The following is a 16,841-nucleotide window of genomic DNA, read 5'->3' as shown; positions in this document are numbered from 1 at the left end:
TCACGTACTGAACAGAGTTGAGGAAGCAGCCTGGAAGGGGGTGGGGTGGGGTGTGGATCTTTTCTCTCGTTTCCCCCCATCTTCCTCTCTCTTCCTCCTCCCTGACCGCCCCTCCCCCCACCAAACTCATGACAACATGGTCCCCATTTATGTGTCTTATATCATCTTGGGTCATGCAGGCAGGTCGAGTCACGCCTTACTGTACATGAAGCTTTCCTTGGGGAGGACCAGGGCCAAGTCTTTGACTCTTTAGCAGCATCCACCCCCGCGCACCCATCGCCCCTGCTCCCCAAGTTCTGCGCATACCTTGTCTTGTCCCATCCTGGTGTTCTGTTCATACTGGGCATCCTGGACCCTGTGTTGGTGGCCTGTCCACCTGGCTCTCACCTCCCAGTGCTGCCCCCTCTCTCCTCTCCAGGGCCAGGAGCTGACCATCCGTCAGATCTCCCTGCTGGGCTTCCGTGACCTGGTGCTGCTGAAGGTGAAGCTTGGGGATGTGCTGCTGCTGGCCCGGTCCCCGCCGCCCCCATCCATCGTCCAGATGCTGCTCATCCTGCAGGTGGGTTAGGAAGAGACCCTATGGCACGGGGATGGGACTGGGTGACCTAGGCACCTTAGCTCAGCTCTTACGCTAGAGTGTCATTATTCCTGTTCCTTAGAGCGTGTGTTCATTTGCTGCACCTGTAAGGCTGTGCTCCGTGCTGGGATTCCAGCTGTGGGGGGACGTGGCTTGGCGGGGGGGAGGGGGTTGCTGCCAGAGAACCAGGGTCCTGTCATTCAGGGAGCTGACACGCTCCCTCCTCACCCATGAGCTACAAGGAGCATGTGACAGCAAGCGCCCCCTGCAGGTGAGTGGAGCCAGACTACAGTCACTAGAAGGTTCCCTAGGGGCAGGTGGGCATCCCAAGTCTACAGGTGGAAGCAAGACTACGTCAGACCCCAAAGCTGCCAGCCTATCGCCACCTGCTGGTCTTTCCCTGTCTCTCCGACGCTGGGAAGACCCTGCCTGGTGTCTCTTGGACCGAGTGTCTGTCTCTCCCCCTCCCTCTGCAGACTTGTGTTCATTTCTTTGGTTTGCACGTGACCAAATGTGGCGTCACACATGCAGCTCATGTGTTTTCACCGAGAAATGACCCCCATGGTTGCCTCTTTCTTCCCATTCTGTATCAACAGTAGGAAGATGAGCTACGTACCAGGTGCAGGCCCGGGACTTTGTGTGGTGTGTTCTGAATCAGATCATCCAGAGGGTTGCTCTGTAGGTAGTCGGTGGTGCTATTCCCATTTCCCAGGTGAAGAAACAGGAACTCAGGACATATGTGCTGGTCCAAGGGACCTCAACCAGAAGTCGTAGGATTCTACGACAGAGCTGTGTCCACTCAGGGGAAGGCACTGGATTGGTCTAGCCCCGGCTACCCAAATCTCCTTTGCCAGTCAGCTGTGACCTTCAGTCAAGTATATAAATACGGCCTCAGGGAGCCCAATCCTATGGGTGGGGGTACACAATTCCCACAAAACAGAGATGTGGTCAGGGACACGCCCCTCCCCCCCAGCCCCGCAAAAGATGGCTCCAGTGCCTCCATCTCTGTACCAAGTTCAAACGTCACAACGTTGGGTCTGAGCTGCTCCCCGGGGCAGCCGGTGTCACCCTTGCTCAGACTGGCGGTGACCCCACTGCCCTATAGCAGGCATAGGGTCAGGTCTCCCTCTCCTCCAGCTGCTGTTCTCTTCTGGGTCCCTGAGCTGGGCCGACCTTCTGGGCCTTCTCCTTTCCTGAAGTCCCAGAGGAGCACGAGTTACCTAATACCATGAGGATACTTGTCATTGGCTGGGGAGCCAGGTCGGGTGTTTTCCGGGCAGGAAGGAGAAGGAAGAGGGTCTGGAAAATATGTGGAGGATTCATGTCTAAGAAGTGTAAAGTGGAGCTTGCATCCCGAGTGAGGAGTCTAGACAATGACCCCTTTGGGGCTCAGATTGGGAAGATTGGGAAAGAGAAGTTGAGCTTTCCCCTTCTTATTTCCGATTATGCTGTTTTAAGGACGAGAGGTGATTTTTTGTTGTGGGTGCTGTTTTTGTTCTCGGTGGGAGACTAGGGGTGAGGGCCCCCACCTGCCGATAGCAGCCGAGGAAGGCCTCTGTCTGTGCTCATGAAAAATATCCACCACGTTCCCACATGGGACAACCCAACAGCCATATGGGAAGGCAGTCATCATCCCCTTGCAGCTCCGCAGGGGTGGGCCTGCTTGCCTAGGAGACGCTTCCATCACCCACCCTCACCTCTAGCCTGCATTGCTGTTTATGGGGTTCCCAGTGATCTTAGGAAAATGGCCTGATCTGTGTCCCGGCCTCTGGTCCTCCCACGTCCCCGGCCTCACCTGGAGCCTCTGGTCACACTGGTCCCTTTGCCTCCCCCTGCGGCAGGAGAGTCTTCGCACTTGGGTTCCCTCTGCTGAGAACACTGTCTCCCGGGGCCCACAGCCATCTTCCAGGCAAGGCAGGTCCGTCCGTGTTCCCTCTTATGCTTTCAGCACCCAGCACATGGTAGGCACGTGGTAAGCATGTGGTAGGCACGTGGTTGGCACTTGGTAGGTGTTAATGAAACATGTCCGGCGAGGGATGGCACAGCTAGCAAAAGCCTGAGCGGGACTGACCCCAGGCCTCTGGCCTCCCTCCAGTCCCCTGATGGTGACCATCTGCAGGGATTTCTCTCCTGGCCGAGGGAAGGAAGTACAGAGAAGCTCTGTGGTTGGGACAGGTGTCTGGGACGTTGAGCAAGGGGAGAGTCCTTGTTTTCCTAGTTTCGCAGATGAGGTGAAGGTTCAGAGTTGGTCGAGCATCGTAAGGTCACATAGTAATTTATAAGAGAGTGAATCTGTCACCCTCTTTCTATCGACCCATCCGGCCTTGTTTAGGTACCACGGCCTCCCTCCTACAGTGCCCAAGAGCCCTGGGAGAGACCGCAGAAGCTTCTAAGATGGTCCGCTGTCCTGGTCATTTGGTGCTGTTTCCCGGAGGGTCTCGTGGGACGAGTCCTGGCTCTTGTTCTTCCTCACTCTGGAAACTGTAAAGCCCAGAGCTGGGAATGTGACAGGGACGAATAGAGATCCTTGCCCCGTCCAGGTCTATCTTCCTGAGCAGCGGGATGGCAACTGCTGGGTCTGAATGCCCTGCAACCATGCCCACTGCAGGAAATTGGAGCCCCAGTCATTAGAATTGCTCCCTTCTCTCCCCAGGCCCCTGCTTGCCCCAGTGCCACGAGATCTGGAGCTGATTTCTCCTCGCCTGACCCTCATACAGTGAAAAGAGCCATTCCCCAAGCCTTCAAGTGTCCCTTTTCCACTGCTCTTCCAGATGTCCCGGAACAAGCCCTTCCCTCCCCAACACATGCAAGGGGCTGCCAAGTCCCCTGCTCTCTGGGTGGCACACTTCTGTCCCCAGGGGCTGCCCCCCAGGGAGAGGCTGAGCCTGGGCTCTGGTTCCTCCTGGCAGGTGCCGCCAGGTCCTGAGATCATCCTGGGACAGTGCCTCCCGAGGGGCACCCGTGCAGTCACCCGGGGTCCCCTGCCAAGCAGGGCCCCATGCTGGGTTTACTCTCTCCCATCGCCGTCTTGAAATGCCTAGTAATTTTTGCACAAGGAACCCCACCCACGTTTTCATTTTGCGCTGGGCCAGCCTGGCGGCCGGGCTGAGGGCTGTGTGCAAGTCGGGTTGTCCGCGGCTGCCCTGGGAGAAAACTGTCCGGCTCCAAACCATGCGCGGGTGACCCATTTTCACCCCACCTCTTGTCTCTTCCCCTTTCTCCACTGTCCCTCTCTTGTTGAGTCGAGAGAAGGCTTGGGGCGATAAGGCAGAGGAGAAATATCAAGGAGGAAAAAAAAATTGAAGGAAAAAGAAAAGTCTCCTCAGCTCTGAACACCAGTCCAGGCGGTTTTGGGGCTGAAACTGCCCCGGTTTGAGTCCTGAGTGGTTTCCAGGGAGCCCGAGGGAGGTTCCCTTCTCCCTTCTGCGGCCTGGAGGAGTCCCTTCCTGGCTGAGGTGCTTTCCCCCTTCATTTCCACTGCTGGATTTTCCAGGGCATCAGCCCAGGCCGAGGGCCAGGTGTCAGAGCCCAGGGGCCATGAAAACCCTCCTGCCTGCCCCCCCCACCCCCGTGCAGCGCTGGGCAGCCTTCACTGCGGCCTGTTTTTTCTGCATGTCCTCTCTTCTGACCCCCCCTCCTGTCCCTGAGTCTTCTGCCCCGTAACCCCCTTCCCTAGCCTGTTTGTGTTTCCTGAAGCCAACCCCCCTCCCTTCCACCGCCCCCAGCCCTCCCTGTCCCTGGGGGAAGGAGCTGACATGGGTCAAGTCAGCTGGCATCCAAGGGAGCCTCCGCCTCCCGCAGCCATCCCCAGCCTGTGGGACGGGCTCTTCTGGCTTCAGCCTCCCACCACCATCTTTTCCTCCCATCCCCCCAAACTCCAGCACGGTGGGGGAGTTCTTACTCTTTAAGTGAAGGTCATGTACCCTCCCTTCCGATGTGAGATTTCGGTGGGACATCCGGTTGGGCTGAGCACAGCTCTGCTCCCCTCCAACTCCTCGATACCCAGCAAGGCTTCTAGAGTCCTTTCCAGAGAGAAACTAGATTCCCTAAGAGTGTGCGGGTCTTCTGGAGAACCTGGGTCACTTTTGGTCTCCTTTTTTTGTTTTTGACCATGGTCATTGGTGTTAGTTGGCGTTTGCCAAGGCTTAGCCCTGAGGACGCCTGTCCTGTTGGGCTTTTGAACGACTCTTCATCTTGATGCTAGATTCTATTCCCCGTTCTTTTCTAGCCTCTTTAACAAGTAGCGGTAAGAGGGTCTCAGAGCCAAAGCCGCCTGCATTCCAGTCCTGGGTTACACGAGCCTTCTGGGTCTTCACTTTCTTGTCTGCAGAAGGGGGATGATGGGGGCATCTGGCTTCTTGCATTGTTGAGAGACCTCTGTGCTTTGGTCCGTGTAAAGTGCATGTGCAAAGTGCCTGCCGAGTGCGAAGCAGCTGCTGTTGAGAGTGGGGTGGGGTCCTGTGGTCGGGACCCGTCAGACCTCAGCCCTGAGCTGGCGTGTCCCGTCTGCCCTGCGTGGCTGGGGCCCAGTGGGAGGAGATGCCATGGGGGCACAGTTCTCATCACTGTGACCTGTGGCACGTGACTCGGGCTTCGGGCCTCGGATTCCTTCATTCCAGCCACGAGGATGCTGCCTGCTGGTGTCCCCGCTTCCAGTGTAGCCTGAGGGCAATCAGGATTTGCTGGCTGGGTGCCCGCTGGCCCTGGCTGCTTTTGACTGACCTTTGTCTCTCTCGGCTGTTTATTCCCAGAGTGTTCACGAGCCCACGGGCCCCAGTGAGGGTTATTTGCAGCTGGAGGAACTGGTGAAGCAAGTGGTGTCTCCCTTCCTGGGCATCAGTGAGGACCGCGGCGTCTCGGGTCCCACGTACATGGCGGGTAAGGGGTGAGGCTCTTGGGTTGTGGGGATCCCCGTTGAGAGCTGCCAGCGATGTCTTCCTGAGCCTGGACGGTGTTGCAAGCTCTTTGCTGCTGCTGTGGGTCCAGGCCGATCTGCGCATGTTAATGATCACTTGTGTTTCCCACTGGCCTGTGTCGCGGTAACCTCCCCGCCTCACGATCCCTCCCGGGGGATGGATGCTGTGCCTCTGTGGTGTTGCTTGTCTGATCTGCATCTTTGATCGGTGGCTTCGATCTTTTTTGTGTGCCTGCAGTGTTCATTTTCCTGTACGTGATAACCAGAAACTGCCTGGTTGCGTGCATCCCCCCACACACACTTGAGTGGAAAAACCACCGGTAGTGGATTTTCCCTTGAAAGCAGCTTGAGATGGGAAAACAGCTCGTTTTGTGTTCGGCCTGATGAAATGGAACTGCTGTTCCTCGCTCCTTGTCTGTAGGTACTGCCAAGGCCTACATGCCAAGGAAAGGCGCTCCTCGATGTGGGGGGCAAGTCCTGTTGGTGGCTCTAAAGCCAGCATTCGTGTCAGCCTCTGCACTCGACACCCTGGAGAATCTAGAGGTGGATGGCATCTGCTCCTTCTTTCTGTGAAACTGCAGTCCAGATGCAGAAATAGCCCTATACTAGCCTTATCACAAGACACATTCTTCAGTTACCTTTTGAAACAAGAGCCCCCCAAATGCAGGAATTTTCCTATGTGCAGCAACTTTAATGCTGGTTCGCATATAGTAGGCAGCCCTCTAAAACTTACCTATTTAGGTGGGTGACAGGCAGTTGTACCCCAGGCAGGGGAGACCAGCACCTACACAGAGGTGCAGAGGCGCCAAGGGATTCCCTGAAATTGGAATCTTTTGCCCCGCTCTCCTGGATTCTGTGGAACTGTGGCTGAGCTTCGAAGGAAAGGGCAGAGGAACTGTGTCCAGCGAGGTTCTGCCCCTCCCTGGGCCTCACTACTGCAGGAAAAGCGGGGCTGGCTGTCCGGTTTCCTGGCCCCTTCATGTGTCTCTGGAGACACTACACATCTGGGGTGCTGGCCCCAGCCTTCCTGCCGGGTTCTTCTCCCTCCCCACCCCTTCCTCTTGAGCTGGTGGAATGATCCTCCAGCTCATTCCACCCAGGAGCTGGTGCGAGCCAGAGTGACCATGCCAGCTGAAGGAAAGCTGTCCCCCCGCCTCCCCAGCCATGAGCAGACTGCCGCGTTTCTCTGCCCTCCCTGGAGCCCACCTTCTGGCTTCGACTCAGCCCTAACCCTAACCTGTCTATGGCCGGAGGAATCGGGCAGGTATCAGGATACAAGCCGGTGAACTAGGTCGTGGCAGACACTTGGCCATCCGCTGGGCCTAGAGCCAGGATTAAGGATAGATTTGGAAGTTTGTTCAGAAGTACTTACTCTAAGAAGGGATGCTTTTGGCTTTCCAGTTAAACTCAGAATAATACATACTTTTGGCAAATGATAAAGGCCTGAGGTTTTCTTATACCAAGGACGGTCCTCCTGTCCGGGCTATTGTCTCAGGAAGGGCAGAAGGGGAAGAAAGAGACTCTTTTTGATTGTTTTATTATTATTGTAGCAAATGTGTCCTGAGGCCCTCCCCCAGGTGCCGTGTGAGATGTGGTGCTGCGGGTATACCCGTGACTCAGACTGACCCGTCACTGCCCTGTGGCGTGCACAGTCCGCGGGGGAAGTCACAAACAATAGATCACAAACAATGATTCATCTGTGTACAGGGACTCTTGGGGGTGGGGGGAAGCTCATCAGCCAAGGGGCCCTTCACCTGGACTGGGAGATCAGGGGAGGCCCCCCCAAAGGAAGTGATACCTGAGATGCGTCCTGTAGGATGAGTTTGAGTTAATCTGCCTTCCCCATGTACTCAGTTGTCCCAGGCAAAGGGAAGGATCTTTGGGAGGGCTCTGGGGGAGGGGGTGTAGGGAACAGGAGGTGGGAGCCTTTGAGGAACTGAAAGACCTTCAGAGTTACAAAGTGACCTGTGTTTGGGGAAGGCTCGGCCACAGACTACCTCTTGCGCAGGCCCTCTGCCGGGTGGGCTGGCTACCCTCCCACAGAGTGGGCCCCAGTGTACCCATTTTGCAGGTGAGACAAATGAGGATTAAGGTCGCATGGCTGTTGGAGCTGGGATTTCAAAGCCCCACGTTGGTGGCACTTGAGCAGCTCTCCTACGTGCTCCAACCTCACCCCTGCCTACTCCTGTCAGTTTCTAGAAGCTGATGGTGATTTTTACTGAGGGACAGCTGAGGGGGTTCCCCAGCCCAGAAGGGTTCTGGGGCCAGACCTTTCACCCTGAACCTCTGCATACCAAACAGCTAAAATGGTGACGGTGGAGCCCTTCCCTGTTGAGGACACCCTTTTGCCAGATAAAGTGAAGACTCCCTGAGCCTCAGTCTTCCCCTCAGTAGAATGGAGACCAGGACCTCTGTCCAGCCGGAGTGTAAAGCCCCAGGAAGGGTTTGCTGTGGTCCACTCAGGGTCCATTGGGGCTGGGCATGGTCTGAGACAGCTGGAGGGCTCATCTCAGAAGCCACTACTTACCAGATGCCTGTCATGCTGCAGGTGCCGCCTAGGTGCTTGTCTTCCTTGTACAGCCTGCTGAGGGGTGGCTGCTGTGCTGACCTCAGGCTCCGACTTGGAAAGAAAGCTCCTGAGGAGTGGTTCCCGAGGGACTTGGAGGGGCACCTGCCCAGGCCTGTTTGACTCCATGGGGATGCTTGGAAAGGCTCTCTTGTTGTGAGCGAGGCCGATGGGTTTGTGAAGGGAGCCTCACTCCCTGAACGTGCAAGGCTTGGGGGGGTGGGGGAAGTCACGTTGGAGTCATGTTGAAGTCATGTTGGAGCAACAGTATGATGTACGGTTCTCCTCCAAAGCAGTCACCTTCCCAGGGCAGTGGGAAGGTGGTGAGGAGGAAGGGTGCACACTTTAAAAAATAAGTAAATAAAAATTTGTCAGAGGCCAGGCCCACATCCTACTTTTCCAGTTCCCAGAGTTTCCAGGCGGCTGGCCTGGCTGCTTCCAGGGCCCTCGGAGCAAACACTCAGGAGCACTCAGCGTGCTGTGTTTCTCCCCCGCAGAAGCCCTGGCCTCCCACTGATCTTCTCCTCCGTTAGGTCTCCAGGGGGAGGGCCCTCGTCCTCAAGATACTGTAACTTCTCCTCGGGACAAGTAGGCTTTCGTGGGCTTCCAGGTGCCCGGGGCCCGGAGAGAGACGCCCACGGTGGGCTTTGGCGTGCGGAAGTCACAACACCCACATTGTGGCGGCCGCTCCTGCGCGCCCTGGAGATCAAAGGCCTGGGAACCGGGGGCCCCTCAGAGGCACTGAGGACCGCCTCATCCAGGCTCTGCTTCTCCCGGGCTTTGAAAGGAGCTGCCGTTGCCCGCTCCGGTTCAGGGGGATGAATGCCCGGAGCTCCGCGGGGCGCCTGGGGAGTGAGGAAGGAATAAAGGCTCTCCCAGGCCCCAACCCGTGTGAAAGGCAGGAGGAGAAGGGCTGGAGGTGGGTGCTGGCTGAGTGGGCAGGGCCCAGCTCCTCGCCCAGCTCGAAGGGCACCCCTGCAAGGAAAGGACACGTTTCAGCCCCCAGGGGCTGTCCACAGCTTAATCGGTCTCTTTAAGGGAGATTTCCTTCTCTGAGTGGCAGGGCCTGGCTGGCTCTCCCCAGTACAGATAAGAAGGCTGGGGAGCTGGGGGGCAGCCCTGGTGTGGGTAGCGTCTCCGCTCCCAGCCCAGTGTGTGGCCTGACCCCACTGGGGACGCAGCTGACTTGCTTGTCTGAGGTTGACTCTGGAGTCTGGTGGGAGCTTATCGAGGAAACACTGTCTGCCCAGGGGAATCCGCACAGCCCAGTGGCCCCTGCGGTCTCTGTTCTGCCCACACCCAGTCCTGGGAACCAAAACATTCCCCTCAGAAGGCAGAAGAGTCCTAGGCCGCTCCTGTGAGTCATGAACAGGGAAGAGCCTCACGGAGAGAGGCGGGGCCGGCCACAGAAGGAACTTGGCCTTGAAACCACAAGGTTTCTGCTGTGTGGCCTGGTATGATTACTTGAGTCTCTGAGCAGCAGAGGGCTGAGCACAGAGAAGGAAGAAGGTGCCCTATCTCTAGGGCCTTCGGAACTGATACTGGCTGGCTTACGGGCACTGGCTAGAGGGTGGCCTGGCCTCCTTGGAATCACTCCAGAGGAGAGATTGTGCCTCTCCCTGGGAGCCCAGACCGATCCTGGGCCTTGCCATGCTGTGTGGTCCTGCCTGATGACCTGTCAGTCTCCCCCACAGACTGTCAGCTTGCTGGGAGCGGGGAGCATGTGTAACCCTTCGGACCCCAGGCCCTAGCACGGCTCTTGGCTCTGAGGGAGCGAGTGAGTGAATGTCTGGGTTCTGTCCGTCTGCCAGCCTGGAACCCGCCCCTCAGAAACGACTCCTCTTCAGGACTTCTCCTGACGTCCCAGAGAGCTCCTGCCTTTACCTCTGCCCTGCCGTTGGTTGACTGTGTCTGTTTTTAATTCCCTTACGGGTCCCGTATAGTATTGCATTAATTCCAGGTGTACAGTAGAGTGTTTCGGTAGTTCCGTACTCATTGACCTTGTCCAAACAGTTACTCGTGTGCAGGCTTCCCAGCAGGCACAAGCAGGGGCTCCGCCGTGAGCCCTCAGCTTGAACCTTGCTTCCATCACTAACAGGCTGCAAAGTCATTCAGCATCTTGACTTCAGGTTCCTTTTCTGCAAAACGGTCAGAAGACAAGCATGTCAATGAAGCATCTCCTTTTGTGATATAGTACCCCGCCCACAGTAGATGCTCAGCTAGTGACGGCTGCCAGGACCCGATCCCTCACCGCACATGGGCACACACATTCACGCACGCACACTGGGCTCAGGCCCCTGTGGCAGGCCCCAGGGCAGGTTTGCATTTCTCCCTCTCAGCAGTGACTGCAGGGTTTTGCACATCACAGTTCAGAGTTTCTGTTGAAGAAGGGGGCAGGTGTCCCGGGGGAGCTGCCCCTCACTGTGGCTCTAGTTCTCTCAGCAGCAGCTGAAGTGGCCTCTTGTTTTTGCTCCCTGTTAAACCTGTGAGGACTTTGGGCTTCTGGGATAACAGCAGGAGAGAGAGAGACGGGTAATGACCAGGCAACCGTCTGAAACACCTTTCCTGGCTCATTCTGCTGGACTGGGGCGCCCAGAAATCATCAAACAAATGGTCATTTCCTCCAGAGATGCTGAGTGTGTCCACTGTCTGTCCCCCAGGCCCTCAGCTTACCCTGTGTCCCCGGCCCAGCCTTAGCTCCTGCTCTTTCGTCTTCCTGCATCTGCGTGTGAGCTCACAGAATGGTCTAGCCCAGTCTCCAGCCCAGCTGGTTGAGGGTTTGGGCCACAGTAGATTTTGCAACTGCCAGTCCTAGGTGCTTGCTTCTAACAGCTGGCAGGAGACAAACGAATTGTTTTCAAGAGCATTTTTTTTTTTTAAGGATGGTTTGTTAATGGGATCCTGGCTTCTTTCTACTCTTCTGGTGCCTCTGTCTTATAGTTACTGATTTTTGTGATTATAAATGTAATACATGGTTATTGTAACACTGTGGGAAAATTATAGAAACATTGAGGGTATGAGCACCCGTGCTCCCAAGAGAACCTCGGCCAGTGCTTGACATAGATTCTTCCTTCTCGGTTGCTCCTTGTCATTTCATCTCCTATTAGTTCTTCCCCAAAGAGAAGAGCCACTGACCCAGCCTCTCCCGGCCAATACCAGCCTCTTGTTTGGCACCTCCTAGAGGACAGTGTCTGCTGTTCATGGCGTCAGAGAGGAGTGCCTCTTCTGAGGGCAGCAGCTGAGCCCTGAGACGCGGTAGCATGCTGTGGGGAAGATCTGGGCACTGCTGTTCAGAGCCTACGAGAGTTGGGCAGAGCCTCAGTCTTCCTCATCTGAACAGTGGGAAGAGTGAGAGTAGCCCGGTGTTTCAAAGGGAGACTGGGACTCAGCAGTGAGAAAATGGATGGGAACACTCTACATACCATTCTTTGGTTTTGAGAAGTAATTATTATTACCTGTCGGCTCCCTTGGGGCTCAGAGCCAGCAGACTTGGTGACTCAGTCCTAAGGCTTAGGATTTCAACCTGTCAACCTGTCTTCACTGAATGTGGACATATAAAACAGGAGCCACCGAGAGCCTTGCAGACGGACACGCCCATCGAGGAGTGTGAGCTCTGGAAGGGGGACGTCACTATGTCTGGGCCCTGCAGATCCATGGCAAGAGCCAAGAGTAAACTAAAGCAGAGTGGACTGCGTGTCCCCAAGGACAGTCTCTGAGCTGCACGGTTTCCTCTCCCTCTAGAATCCAGGTCTTCCCCTGGGATCCTGTCTATGTGCAGGAACACCACCCCATCACGCTTCTGCCCTGCTGCCTGCTGAGAAAGGGATGGGTTTCTTTGGGGCGTCTCAGGGACATGGAAGCCGTGGAAAGCCAGGGCAGATGAGATGGGGTAGGCAGCTGGATGGCTGGGGGGGAGTGTGCACTGGTAGGAGGAAGGTTGAACGGAACCCACTTGGTCCTCAGGCCTCCATTCTCAGTCCCCTGTCTCCCTGGGGTCCTCCAGCCGGCCCCTGACAGAGGCAGTGCCGATGTGGGGGAAGAGGGGCGGTGCCTCTTAAGGAGCATAGGAGGTAACTGCCCCAAGACTGAGGGGATGTAGGCTTGATGTTGCCCCGGCTTTCCTCACTTCCGGCCTTGCGGGCTCCAACCCGGTGTCGCTCCTGCCAAGTGCATCTTTCTGGAGCGCAGCCTCCAGGCTTCCCCGGCCCCCACGGCTTCTCTGATCACAGAAGCTTCCATCTGGCTTTCAAGGGCCCTCCTGATGGTGCGGGTCTTCCATGTTCCAGCCAGCCTGTGGCCGGATGGCGCCCCTGGCTCAGACCTGGCTCAGGCTGCTCCCGGGGCTCAAAGTGGCTGTCCCTCCCCCTTCTGGGGGTTTCGCGTATGGAAGGCTCAGCTCCAGGGTACGTCCTCCCCGACACGTGGATCCGCTTTGTCCTGCCTTGGAACCCCATCAACTTGGCTTGCCCTTCCCTGGAGATTCTCAGCCCTTTCTAGTTACACCTGCTTCCTGGGGGTCTCTGGGAAGAGCAGGGTCTGCAGTGAGACCTCACCTCACTCCCAGCCATTCTGCAGCCTCGCTGTGTGCACGTAGGTCAATGATCACCCCTCTGATACTCCGTGTTCTCATCTGTAAAGTGGGGCTAATAGCATATCATGACTTGAGCTCCATTTTTAAGAGGAGTCAAAAGGCTCAGTCAAAAGATGAATGCATAGCAAGGCAGCTTCTGGATTGTTGGGGGCATGCAGGCAGCGGCGGTTTTGCATTAATTCGTGGCCAGGCATCCCCTTTGGGGTCTGCCTCCACAGGGCCATCTGTGAAGCCTCGCCCGTTGCTTGGTGCTGCCAAACGCTGCTGGAATTGCGGATCACTGGAACAGAACACTGGTGTCGGCCCCTTGACCTGGTGGGAGGAGCGTGTGGTCCCCAGTCAGGATGTCCCTTGGCCCTCGCTTTGATAGCCGAGGTCCTCTTAGCTGGACTTGGGATTCAGAGGCTAAGTCATCGCTGTCACCCGAGAGTCCCCTACTTCCTGCTGAACAGAGCCAAAGGGTGTCTTCTAGAAGCTGGTCCAGCCAGTGCCCAGGCCTTTAGAGGAGACTGGCCGAAAGGAAACATAGGGCGAATGCAGGGAAGCTCGGGAGGCAGCTGAGAAAGAGGGGAGACGCCCTAGAATGGGAGGCACCCTGGAAAGCCCTCTGGGCCCCCTGCTTCTGGCGGGAGTGGGGGTTGGGGGTGCGTCCAGCAGGCGCAGGCATTGCTGCAAGAACAGCCTGTCGGGTTCCTCCCCGGCCTTCCAGAAGGTCTGTACCTCAAGCTGTTCCTGGACGTGGAGCCACCACCTCCCTCTCCCCCCAAACGGAGGCGCCGGTTTTGCACTTGTCACCCCTCCCCAGTGACAGCCTTTGCCGGTTTGTCTCTTGCAGCCAGACGCCACTCCAGGGTCCGGCCCAAGGTCGCGGTCCTGAGCTACGCCTGCCCGACGACCGCCCTCAGCCGGCCCCTGAACGAGACAGCTCTGACCCCGCTGACGGAGCAGGAGGGGGAGGCCTACCTGGAGAAGTGCGGCAGCGTGCGGCGGCACACGGTGGCCAACGCCCACTCGGACATCCAGCTGCTGGCGATGGCCACCATGATGCACTCGGGCCTGGGTGAAGAGCCTGGCGGGGAGGACCAGTGCCTGCTCCTGCCGGCCAGCTTCTCGCCCCCGCACCGACAGTGCTCCAGCGAGCCCAACATCACCGACAGCCCCGACGGCCTGGAGCAGGGGACCGCGGGCAGCGAGGAGGATTCCGAGCTGAACTGTGCTTCCCTCGGTTGAACGCCCAGGCCCAGGACTTCCCAGCTCCGGCCTGCCACTGGCATGAGAACGGCTCCATCCCCGGGGTCAGTGGGGAGGGGGGCTCACCAAGGGGCTCCTCTTGGAGGCCAAGTCCAAGTGCCCCGGTTGTGAACCTCTCCATGTTCATGACTGTGACCCCCTCTCTGCAGCCACACAGACCCAACTGCCTGAGGCTTTCTTTCTGCTTGCTTGACTCCGGATACTCCTCTCTGGGCTCTTCCGCCAGATTAGTGCTGTCGGCTGCTCCCGACCATATCGCCCGGGGCCCCTGGGCATGATGACAGCGGGAGGTCGGATGAGCCGCCCACGAAGCTGGCAAGGGTGCGCTGGCCTGCGGAGCTCCCCTGTAGGGGCTGGTGACGCGGGGCTCCTAGAGCGGTACCTCTCCTCCCCTGTTCTGCGCGGGGTAAGAGAAGACAGCAGCTCCTGCCAAACAGGACGCTGGGAACGCGCCTTCTTTATTACACTTTCGGAATTCCTGGGAAGAGTTGACCCCGGCGGGTGCGGGTCCTTCTCACCTGTATCCAGATCCTACATGCCGCCTTTGGCTTTTGCTCCCAGGGGGCCACATGGCTAGAGAAACCCCCTCTTTGATGAAGCTTCAGAGCTCTCCTCTCCAGCCTCCTCCCAAGCACAAAGAACTAACCTCCCTGGTGGAGTAGCTGGTGCCTTTGTTCCTCTCTCATTTCAGAAACTGACCATTTTCCTGCTGTGGGGTGTGGGGCCAGTGGATGCCAACCAAGTAGTCTGTTCCTGGATTTGACTTGAATTTTTTAAATGTGCATCGTTTCAAAAAAAAAAAAAAAAGTTTGCAAATATTTGCACGTAGGATCTTGCCCTGCTCATTTCCAAGGGGGTTTGTCTTCAAACTAGAAGATAAACAACTCCCCCCTTAGGAAAGGAGCCTGGAAGTGGCTCAGGGTGCAGGCTGGGTAGTGGTTGGGGCTGATCAGCTGTAGAGCGCTGGAAGCAGCTGGACTTGAATCCAGAGTGGCCTGTGTTTGTGAGCGTCACGGTCTACAGCACCAAGGTGGGGAGCCTCAGTTTGCCTGGAGCAGAGGGTCGTGGTGAATGGAATGTCTCAGTGCTGTATAGCAGGGGAAGATGAGGGAGATGTGGGCAGGACCTTTTAGAAAGATGTTCATTCCCTGTGATTGAAGAAGTGCCTGGAATTTCTAACATCTGAGCTCTCAACGTGCTGTGTGGGGCAGCAGGCTTTGGTACTGTGCTGAGTCCTTGACACTGCTCCCTCCAGGTCTGGGCTCTTTGTCCACCTGGAACCACTGTTCTCTGTATTTGCCTGTATTTGTTGGCCCCCCTGGTAACAGCTCCAGAAAAAAAGAGAAGGCTCTCCTGAATCCTTCTGGTACCTTCTAGGTGTCCAGTTAGTCTTTAGAAACCGTTAATGAGGCATGAGCTAGCTTGGCTTCCAACATGGCAGGAGGTGGCTGGGAGGGACGAGCCCAGTGTGAGCCGCCGGCAGGGAACGAGGCCTTCTCAGCCTATCTGAGCCTTGACGGCACATCCCTTCTGGGCGAAGATCTGGACTAGGACCAGAGTCATGCTTTGGATGGCTTGTACTTTGGAAAGTTTGTATAAAAGGTTGTCTCATTTTTATTCTTCTAAGAGAATGTGGAAGAGAAATGCCCCAGGGAGAACTTTGGAGAATTTCAAACAAAAAAAAATCATCTCTGTGTCTGCGTTGGGTGAGGTCCACAAATTGACTAACGTACATTAGCGATCTAGAACATCCGTGAGTAACAGCGTGATGGTTTCTTTGACTGGTGGTCTGTCCTTACTGGTACACTTAGCACTTGGGACTAGTATTTATTGATCCAGGCAAAGTCATTAATCATGTCTGGGTTTGCTTTTTTAGTTTACAACATTAATGATATATACGCTTTTAAATGCCTTCTGTGTCTCCTTTAGGAGAACAGCAGTCGTGGGTTAAACGTGAGCTGTTGGGTGGAGAATCGGAGGGTCGGGATAGCCCCAGTACACTCAACGGCTGTTGACGGTCAGCCAGTTGACGATTTCACCCTTGATGTCCTGCCCGATACTGTGCAGCGCCTATTTTAGACTCTACAGAAAAAAATGTTGTTGATGTTTATGGGCATTTTAGCCATCAGAGCTGTGGTGAGGGTGACAGCTGTAGTGTTTGTAAGCTCTTTTTCTCCCTCTGTGAGATAAGCTAGGATCTCCTGGGGGCTGCGTTTTAATGACAGGAAGCTATCACGGCTCTGAGCTCGGGGCGAGCTCACAACCCAAAAACGTTTCATGTTGTCCGTTTCCAAAATAGATTCAATAAACATTGTTTTGTACACGTCACTCTGTCCCTGTGCTGTGTGGCTTGACAGGATCGGCAAGCACCGCGCTCCCCTGGCTCCTGGTGCGTCCTGTCCTCATGCCCTCGGCCAGCTTTTCCTGCCTCCATGTCCCTCTTCCTGTCGCCTCCACTCCAGGATTCGGCAGCAGCCTTACCTCAGCCAGCGTCCCCTGGTTTTGTTTGCCATGCGCAGCTGGATTGGCAAGTCATTTCCTGGACCAGCAGGCTGTCTGAGTGTGGAAAACACCGAACAAAGTCTGGGAAGGGCAGTCATCTTCTAAAGCCAGCTCGGGCTCTCCCTGAGCGTTTGACCCGGAGGGGATGCTTACCGCAATGCATGGACTCTCTCTATACACTCCCCTCCGATTTTGTTTGGCAGAAGGAGACTTCAGTCTACACTCTGTTACTCTCTGCATAGATTTTCCCAGGATGGCCGGAGCCGAGTTGACCTGAGATGGAAGGGTTATTAGTAAGAGCATTTAACGGGGTGTGACCCAAGCTGACCGAGGAGTCCTGGGAAATGCAAAGCAGGACTTGGCCGTTTGTGTTGAATATTGAGGCTGTAAAGTGGGAAAGAGCTGTGCCGCGGGAGATTCCTCGTCACCGGGGCACTGT

At 56.3% G+C, this 16,841-nt stretch overlaps 1 protein-coding gene across 9 annotated transcripts in view; it reads left to right on the top strand.

Annotated features, from left to right (window-relative positions):
- Positions 1–16,228, top strand: part of PRR5L (proline rich 5 like) — a 69,915-nt gene extending 53,687 nt beyond the window's left edge. For 8 of the 9 annotated variants that reach the window (XM_004755996.3, XM_004755993.3, XM_004755994.3 and 5 more), the window contains 3 exons: positions 419–559; positions 5,329–5,455; positions 13,485–16,228. In XM_004755996.3, the coding sequence (XP_004756053.1) occupies positions 419–559; positions 5,329–5,455; positions 13,485–13,879 (663 nt within the window). In that variant the 3' untranslated portion in view covers positions 13,880–16,228. The remainder of the gene's footprint in view (positions 1–418; positions 560–5,328; positions 5,456–13,484) is intronic. The other variant, XM_004755999.3, reaches the window with a different exon arrangement.
- Positions 16,229–16,841: the final 613 nt, after the last annotated feature.

Source organism: Mustela putorius, unplaced genomic scaffold, assembly GCF_011764305.1.
Source record: "Mustela putorius furo isolate JIRA1106 unplaced genomic scaffold, ASM1176430v1.1 tig00003859_pilon_pilon_pilon, whole genome shotgun sequence".
NCBI lineage: Eukaryota > Metazoa > Chordata > Mammalia > Carnivora > Mustelidae > Mustela > Mustela putorius.
This window is presented reverse-complemented; position numbering and strand designations above follow the sequence as displayed.